Genomic DNA, 9,146 nt, shown 5'->3' with positions numbered 1-9,146 from the left:
GAAATTTGATTCGGATCAAAAAAAAAAGTGGGAGTAGGGGGAGGGGGGGCGAAGTTTTTCAGTAAGGGGGGCCCCCCACAACCGCCCCTCAATTAGTAACGGCCGTGGTGTTGTGGTTAGCTCTCTCTCTCCTCTTTTGCCAAAAATAAACGTGAATTTTTTTTTTTTATATGTACGAGTAGGATGCCATCTGGACAAGGCCTGCGCAATCACCTGGCAAAGGAAAGTGGGGGCCGCCGAATGTGATGATGACATGGGTGCCATTTTTTTTTCTCTTCTATTATGATTCCATGAGGTAGAACATGATGGTGGGTGAACATGTTCGCTTTTATTCCTTAAAACGGTCTGTTGCGGCGGCGGCGGCTCCAGGGCACGAATAATGATGGAAATGATCAGTCGGATGATATTACACGCGGACGGACAAGAGCAAAACGGTTGTTATATCCCCCCCCCCCCCCATATAAACTATCCCTCGACTATTCATTTTATATATGTTGTTCCTCATCCGGGTTCTGCCACTGCCATGTTTTCATAATAATTTTCAATCACGTTTAGAATTGAATAAATAGGCTTGGCAGGGGGACTTAGAGATCCGATGTGGCCCCTTTTTCTCCTTACTTGTATACCATAGTAAAATGCCGTTCTTAATTGACTGGGCTTGTACCGTTTCTGTCCCTGATGCCTATAATAGGCCTATGAATGTGTTACACGAGTAGAGGTCAGTGAGTTGTTGTCGCTGTTGGAATAGCGATGAGCTTTGCGATTTTTTATGGGGTCGTTAAAGCTCGCTTCTGGAGGATAATGAACAGCAATGGCGTGATGCAAATAGTTGGAAATGTAAATGAAATTGATCAATTCTTCAATGAATGCATCCGATTACTATCAGACAATAGATAGGATAGGAAATATTTATCAAAAGGATCGGGTTCACAACCCGGCGTCTAACTCCCGAAGTCTTCCTGATTATTTCACCCAGCACTCTGCCCCAACGCCTTCTTTTTTAAGTTCACTCATATGACCCTGTATTGCACTTTTAGCTTCTACCAGCCCCCCTGATATCAGGGGGTCAGGTATATCCCAGCGTCATGATATCACCTACTTTGTGAAGCACAGTGGTGGTTGGATTATTGGCACCCCCCCCCCCGTCTTTGGACAATATTTCATACTCATGGTCCCCGTAACCCACTCAGGGTGACCTCATCGTCACCCAGGCGAGGAATTCTTTATGCTTACTGTGAATTGATTTTTGAAGTAAGTTTACAGTGAAGAAAACTTTTAGAAAAACAAAGTTGATCTGCGGACTCCTGGGAAAGAGTCCAGCGAGCTTCCCTTTTGTTTGAATTCCATGAAGGGTCGTCTAGACGTCATGGGCCCTTGGGTAAAGTTACGTTCTAGTGTCCCCGTTCTTTGCCGGAAGTAATGTAGCTCACACATTTATATACTTACCGTCAAAAATCATTTCAACAGATCTCATCGTGTAGGCCAACCATGGACACGAGTGGCCCCGATCATGTCCGGATGAGCCTTTCAACAGAGATGGCCCTGGTTCGACGAGCAGTTCTTCCGAATTCTGAAACAATGTACACACTTTTTCCCAACATATTTCACTTTAAGCATTATTTCTTCACATCTATTTTAGATATATTTCAAAGTGATCTCTTTAAAACCTGTCATGTCGTCCTTCTATCGTGTTCCCTTCTACTTGATATTCCCCCCCCCCGTTGTTCCCCCCTCCCCCCAGAATATCCCAGGTCTGCAAATGACGACATAACCCACTCAGGTTGAGAACCACTGGTCCTATCGATCATGATTAACATTCGATATAGAGTGTCCGGATGAAGTTGTTTCCGTAAGTCATCGCGACCTTTTACGGTCAAGGTAATAGAATGATAATAAATGAGAGAAATATCCTAATGCTCGTGGAAATAACAAAACACAGTTGACCTCTTAATTTAAGAAACCGAGCGTGTTCACACGGTTAGTATCAACTCAAAGATTGTTATCTTATGGATCAAGACAGAATCGTGACTTGAAAGTGACACATACCGTTGGCCCAACGCGAGTGACCGAACACCATTTATTAATTTATTTAATCATTTCTTTTTCCACCTCATGTTTAGATCAGGTCTTAAGATAGATGATAGTGTTGTGATTAGAATTGACAGTGTCGACAGTCAGCTTTGACACCTATCATCAGTACTTGAGAGAATTAAAATCGCTCAATGAGGTGAGAATCAATCTCTGATATTAACTCGTGTGTATCACCTTTTATCAAGAATAAACTTTATTGGTCATGTATAATTTTCTGATTTTCTTTTCTGCCGGTAAGGTGAAACAAGAACGTCGATGAAAAAGAAAAACTCTCCAAACTTTCTTTGCATCAAGGGAATAAAAATGGCTTTGAATTTAGAGCTTGACTTCTTAAAAAAAAAGAAAAATAAAAAAAGTGAAGAAAGATTTAAAGGAACACTAAGAACTTCACACAAAGATACATAAAAATGGAGCCAAAATAATTTAAAGCATACGCAAGAAACTCACAAAAAAAGGTAAAAAGGATAAAATTAATGTGTAAAATATAAACAATTCAAGAGGAGAAAAGTTTGCAAATATTCATAAAAATTATGTAAAAAATTGATAAAAATCTGTGCAAAACACTCGTATAAACTGTAAAAAAATTCATAGGAATTGTATAAAAAATTTATAGAAATCGTGAAAAAATTCATGAAAAGTTTTAAAAAGAGAGCACCTAAAAATTTTAAAGGAAGTAAGTGTAAGAAACTCACGAAAATTAGGTGGAAGGGCAAAATTTGCGAGTGAAAAAAATAGAAACGGAATAAAAAAATACAATTGGTTTTTAAAAAAAAGTGGAAAAATCACAAAACTTGGAAAATAATTCACAAATCCTCGAAGAAATTCCTAAGAAAAGAAGAAAAAATGCTTAAAATCATTTAAAAATTCATAAATATTGTGTGAAAGATTCATAAATAAAATATTGTGTGAAAGATTTAAAATATTGCGTGAAAGATTTAAAATATTGTGCGAAAAATTCAAAATATTGTGTGAAAGATTTAAAATATTGCGTGAAAGATTTAAAATATTGTGCGAAAAATTCAAAATATTGTGTGAAAGATTTAAAATATTGTGTGAAAAATTCAAAATATTGCGTGAAAGATTTAAAATATTGCGTGAAAGATTTAAAATATTGTGTGAAAAATTCACAAATAAAATATTGTGTGAAAGATTCAAAATATTGTGTGAAAGATTCAAAATATTGTGTGAAAGATTTAAAATATTGTGTGAAAAATTCATAAATAAAATATTGTGTGAAAAATTCATAAATAAAATATTGTGTGAAAAATTCATAAATAAAATATTGTGTGAAAGATTTAAAATATTGTGTGAAAGATTTAAAATATTGTGTGAAAGATTTAAAATATTGTGTGAAAAATTCATAAATATTGTGCGAAAAATTCATAAATATTGTGCGAAAAATTCATAAAAACGGCGCAAAAAACCACAAAAGTTTGTGCAATTGCGAAAATCGCGCAGTAAGTGCGTAAAAACATTCACAAAGACTGTGTAAAAAAACATGCATGAATTTTATTGTGCGAATGTTAAAATATTGTGCATAAATTCAGAACAATTCTCAAATATTCGCGGAGAAATTACGTAAAAACTCATAATGAAGCGATTCATAAAAAAACGTAAAAAAAATCCCAACGAGTAAAAGAAAATATTCAAAATATCCCTAAATAACATTTCCAATTCCCATAAAAGTATTGAAATATTACATAAGAGGTCGTTCAAGTATTACGTCATCATGATGGGGGAGGGGGGGGGTTTCCTATTTGCTGACTTTTGATAACAAGGGGGGAGGGGTGGTTTGGATTTTGTTTAAGTGTCATCAACACCCCTTTATGAAAATATGAAGTATTTTTAACAGCATCTTACTCGGTGCACCAAAAACGGGAAAAACCTTTCGATAGTTTGTGGGCACTTGAAGTGACATCCCCCCCCCCTATTGATAAGTGCCCTACAGAGCCACTTTAGTGATCTCTAAATTTTTTGCGGATCCAAGTGATCTGGAAATGTGTCCGGGCCGCTTAAGCGATCTGGAACTGTGCCACGCCTCACTCAAGTGATCCATAATTATGTGCCGCGGATCACTTAAATAATCTGAGAATGTGTCGCTGATAACATGAGTGATGTAGAACCGCACTGGGGGCCACTTAAGTGCTCTAAAACTACGTCACATGTCACTCAAGGGATCTCTAAATGTGTCACGGATCGCTTAAGTGTTCTGGAACTGTGTCCCGGGTCATTTAAGTGATCATTAAGTCATTTAAGTGTTGATGTGATCATTGTTCACATCAGAAAATGTGCCACAGGCCGCTTAAATGTTCTGGAATTGTACCACGGGACACTTAAGCGATCTGTAGATGTGCCGCTTAGTTCATTTTTTTTAATACAAAATTAGGTTTGTGGAGGGCAAGCCGCATCAGATAACCCCCAGGGCCATATTTGGTCCGTGGGCCAAGGACCATTATGTGGTTTATCATTATATGGCTTAGAGGGTGGGTCGCAATGAATTTATTAAAGATAAATTTTTCGAGTTCAAAAGCCTCCAAATGGAAATTAACAGAATTTGATTATAATAACATATATAAAGGTATTTTCTTCCGTAATTTCAATTTTGACAGTATGAGGGCGGGGGCATGAGCCCCCAATGCCCCTCCCCTGTTACGTCTCTGATCCCACCAATATGCGTTAGGATTCGGAGGGGTAGAGCTGATGACGAAATTTTGCTGACAAGGGGGGGGGGGTCAAAAATGGCTAAAAATTTTCTTACGTAATACTTGAACGGCCCCTAAGTAAAAGAAAAATAATAAAAATCTCTATCATATATATATATATATTATTATACTTTAGAAATGCTCTTAATAATTTCTAAAAAAAAAAAGAAATGAATAAATTCCGAAATGCTTACCAGACATTTCACTTAAATTTCTAAAAAAATAAGTAAACAATTCCTCCGAAAAAGTCCATAAAAATAATAATAATCTCTAGACAAGTTCTATCAACCTTAACCTGGTCACCAGACTCCCAAGCATCCATATTAACCAACCCCTGGAGGCATTCCATACAAAATCGTTACCAGTCAGTCAGTCGTCTGCTATGATAAAGAAAAATAAAATTAGAGACCATTAAGATAGATAGATAGAAGCACTTCATCAAGGCCCATATATGTTTTCTGTAACTTAATTACAATAATCATAACGGACGACGGTTTTTACTTTCAGAGAAAAAAACGACTTTCTTTACCTTTTTTTTTTTCCCCCCTTGATTATAATATAATAATAATTATTTTAATATAAAAAGAAGATATTATTATTATTATTATTATTTTTCCTCTTCCTCTCTCCTTTCTCCTCCTCCTCCTCCTCCTGTTGTTGTTGTTGTTGCTGGATGTTGGCGCTGGTGATGGTTACCTGCCCGCCAATCCGAATGCCGCGCGGCGATTGGCTCGCACCTTCAGTCACGTGACCCTCAGACTGGGTAAAACATAATTGCGTCTGAGAGATCGCACTTGGTTGATCACACGCGCTTCAGCGCTCACAAACAGTCCTGTTCTGGGCAACGATCGTCTGCTTTTTTTTTTTCTCTCTCTCTCTTTCTCTCGCCTGTCGTCTGCTCGTTTATCCCCGTCGCTATATTCCGATATAGTTATTATAACAATTACCAATAATGTTCATTGTTGTGCTGCGTGGTATGTGAAGATGACAATTTTTTTTTTTATGAAAAGGATTATGAGATATTGTTAATTATTATTTAATTGGAAGAAATTATTTTTAATTGAATGTCTTCAACGTTGTGAACCAGAAAAAAGAAGATACGATTTTATCATCGATATTCTTCATTTAGATATTTTATATCCCCCCCCTCCCCCTAAAAAATTTGAATATTGATATTCTTCCTGTGTGTGGGTTGCCTCATGTGCAACCTGAGTGCCGTGAGGACTAATGTGGAGATTGTGGTCTCCATGTCTAACTCTTGATGCCACATGTTCATATTCAGGTAAGATTTCATTATTTATTCCATTGAAAGAGAATTATTGACGCGTGATTGAATTTCATCATTCATGTTAATGTCCCCGCCAGATGTTGCATCGAGAACATACAGGGCTGTGACCCCCCTCCACCTCTCTCTCACTTTCGTCTATTCTACATATTCATGAGCCAATGTCGTTAATTGATTTATATAGTATTCATTAATTCACGTGGTTTGTGCATTATAATAATTATCATATTATACGGATTAATTACTACTATGTTGAGAGGATGTTTTTCGATCTTATAATTATTCATGAGTATGGAATTATTCGCTGTTGATAAGTGAATATATCTGCGTGGTGTTACTTAATCAGGGCCGCAACTGTAGGGAAGAAGAGTAGGCAGGTCTCGTGCCCCGGGCGGAGGGCAAGTAAGGGCGCTAAATTTTGATATTTTTCTCCACTTTTGCAGTTCATTCGCCTTCGAAGTGGCACGAAAATGCTTCCCAGCAAGAACTTATGATTCAGGGCATGTGACAAATTATAAAAATATTTAGGCAAAAGCCAAATTTCTTAGGAGTCGAGCATGACTTTTTCCTCAAAAAAAAGGGGGAAAAAAACCAAGAACAATGCTAGATAGTATTTTTTTCCCCCTTTTCTAGAACGTTATAACTCCCTTCCCATGTTAAAAGAGGTATTGTAATAAAATCAGAAAATTTTGTGTTAGCCTTTGGACTAATTCAGCAATGAATTTTAGAAAATTTTTTGGCGCCAATACAGTTTTCTAGTTCTATTTGGCCTGGTGACGTAGCGTCTGGGATTTGTCAAGACCTGATCTGGTCTTAATTTACGTAGTTCGTATATTATAATGATTATCATATTATACGGATTTAATTACTGCTGTGTGTTGAGAAGCTTTTTTTTTTTTTGATCTGATAATTATTCATTTTGTTGATAAGTGAATATATATCTGCATGATGTTACTTAATCAGGGCGGCCGCAACTAGGGAGAAAGAGAGTGGGCAGGTCTCGTGCCCTGGCCGCAGGACCCGTACGGACGCTAAGTTTCGCGATTTGTCGCCGTTTTACAGCTCATTCAATTTCGAGGTGGCACAAAAATGCTTGCATGCCCAGTAAATTTTTATCCAGTCAGAACAAATATATTTAAGTGCCAGCCAAATTTCTTAGACGAGCTAAGCATGGCTCAGAAGGGAAAAAGTCCCAGGAAAAAAAATTTTTTTTTTCCCTACTTTTCTGGAGTTTTGCAACTCTTTCTCATGTAAAAAGAGCTACTGTAATAAGAATTTTTCCTCGGAAATCAGAAAATTTTGTGTTTTCCTCAGCAGAAGCAGATTAAGGTCGGCTGAGGCCACGGGCGCTGAAGAAAATATGGGGGCCCTTAAACTAGAAAAAAGTGTGCAAAGTATGAATTTTTCGGAAGAGCCCAGATGTACCCGCCGTTAAATCCGCCCGTGATTCTTCAGCAATCACATTTAGAAAATTTTAGGTGCCAATACCGATTTATTAGTCACCATGGCGACCTGGCACCTGGGATTTGTCAAGCTCTGATCTAGTTGCGGCCCTGTACCTAGTGAAATACTGGACAAGAGATTAACTTTTAATTATGCTTTTTTCCCTCTTATTTTATTTCATATAACTTTGTGAAAATTATTTTGTCATAGTAAATTTGGGGATTCGCGTGTGGAGATTCCACTCTTCTCTATTCGGCGATTCTTCAAAGCAGCGTGAAAATTCTAAAGGATCGTCAAAAGGTAGCGGCTAAAAGCTGCGTTGAATTCTCACCAGGAAATACGATGATAAATGACTCGAGTCCAATGTCGAGTAGTTGTCACAAACTAGAGATGATCTCGGTGACAATCTCCGCGGAGTGTTCGTATCCCACCTTCAAACCATCCTCTTCCCTCGTTGTCACAATAGTACAAGCTTATCAGAGCCGAGTATTTGTGTGTTTTCAAAGCTATATAGAGAGAGAAGAGAAGTTATTTATCATTATCTTCTTTGAAATCAGGTATTTACGGTCAAACATGAAAGGAGCCTACTCCGCAGGTGGAAAAAAAAAAAAGGAAAAGAAAGCCTGTGTTCCGCGCGCGCCGCTACTCTTTGGAATATTCCCGATAATTCCTAGCTGCTTGTCCGACGCGTATGGCAGGGGGATAACGATCGAGTGCATATGAACTTCCTGCGACGTCTAGCTAATAAGATGTTTTATGTGGTTCTCCAACGTACAATTGAGCGTGGTTTATCCGATAAAATTCAATCTTTTCTCGGGTGATGCACTCGGTAAAAGCTCACGAATAGGGGGTACCCTATGTCAATCATACGCGAATGGGATACCCGATGAAGATGGGATATGAAGTGACTCATTCATTGACGGGATACCCGATGAAGTCGGTCATACGCCCATAGGATACCCGATGAAGTCGGTCATACGCCAATAGGATACCCGATGAAGTCGGTCATACGCAAATGGGATAGTCGGTAGACGCTGGCTTACCGCACAGGTGATTTGGTCCTTATCGCAATGGGTTTTTGACCGAAAAGCTGATTTCTGTCGAGCCGGAGACAAACTAACCCAATATACTAGTTTATTAAATTGTGGCCCGTGACAGGTTCATGCTATTTAAGTGGCCCGCTATAGGTTACCAGATCAATTTGGGAGCCCCACGATCTGCGAAAGATTGATCATCCTCCGTGAGATTCGCATGGCATACCCGATAGAAGCCGCGTACTCGCGAATAGGACAGCCGATAAATATGCGTACTCGCAGAATGGGCCACCCGATAGACGCCGCGTATTCACGAATGGGATACCCGACAGAATCACTTTTGCTTGAATGGGATACTCGAGAATTTGTATCAGGGCTATGAAATCTGAATTTTATTTCACCTAATTTGCGGTTAAAAAATAAAGAAGAGGGTCTTCTTTCTCCACTCCTCTTATTAGGAGAAAAAACAAGGAAATTTATCTTCGATTTTTTTACGATTTCCTCCCAAGGAAATGATGCATAAAGTTCATTTACCCCTGCGGTTGCATCCATTTACTTTCTTACGAATTTTGATTGACATCATGGTGGTTA

At 38.2% G+C, this 9,146-nt stretch overlaps 1 protein-coding gene across 1 annotated transcript in view; it reads left to right on the top strand.

The window, feature by feature from the left end:
- The first annotated feature begins 5,565 nt into the window (after positions 1-5,565).
- LOC149077933 (fibroblast growth factor 8b-like) overlaps positions 5,566-9,146 on the top strand; it is a 91,164-nt gene continuing 87,583 nt past the window's right edge. The window contains exon 1 of the mRNA XM_089241540.1: positions 5,566-6,075. Coding sequence (XP_089097666.1) covers positions 6,062-6,075 — 14 coding nt within the window. The 5' untranslated portion in view covers positions 5,566-6,061. The remainder of the gene's footprint in view (positions 6,076-9,146) is intronic.

The sequence above is a fragment of the Pholcus phalangioides genome, unplaced genomic scaffold (assembly GCF_987345545.1).
Source record: "Pholcus phalangioides strain wild (caught in Gottingen) unplaced genomic scaffold, Ppha-v1.0 ptg000014l_1, whole genome shotgun sequence".
NCBI classification, from domain to species: Eukaryota; Metazoa; Arthropoda; class Arachnida; order Araneae; family Pholcidae; genus Pholcus; species Pholcus phalangioides.
Note: the sequence above shows the minus strand (reverse complement) of the source record. Positions and strands in the feature narration are given on the sequence as shown.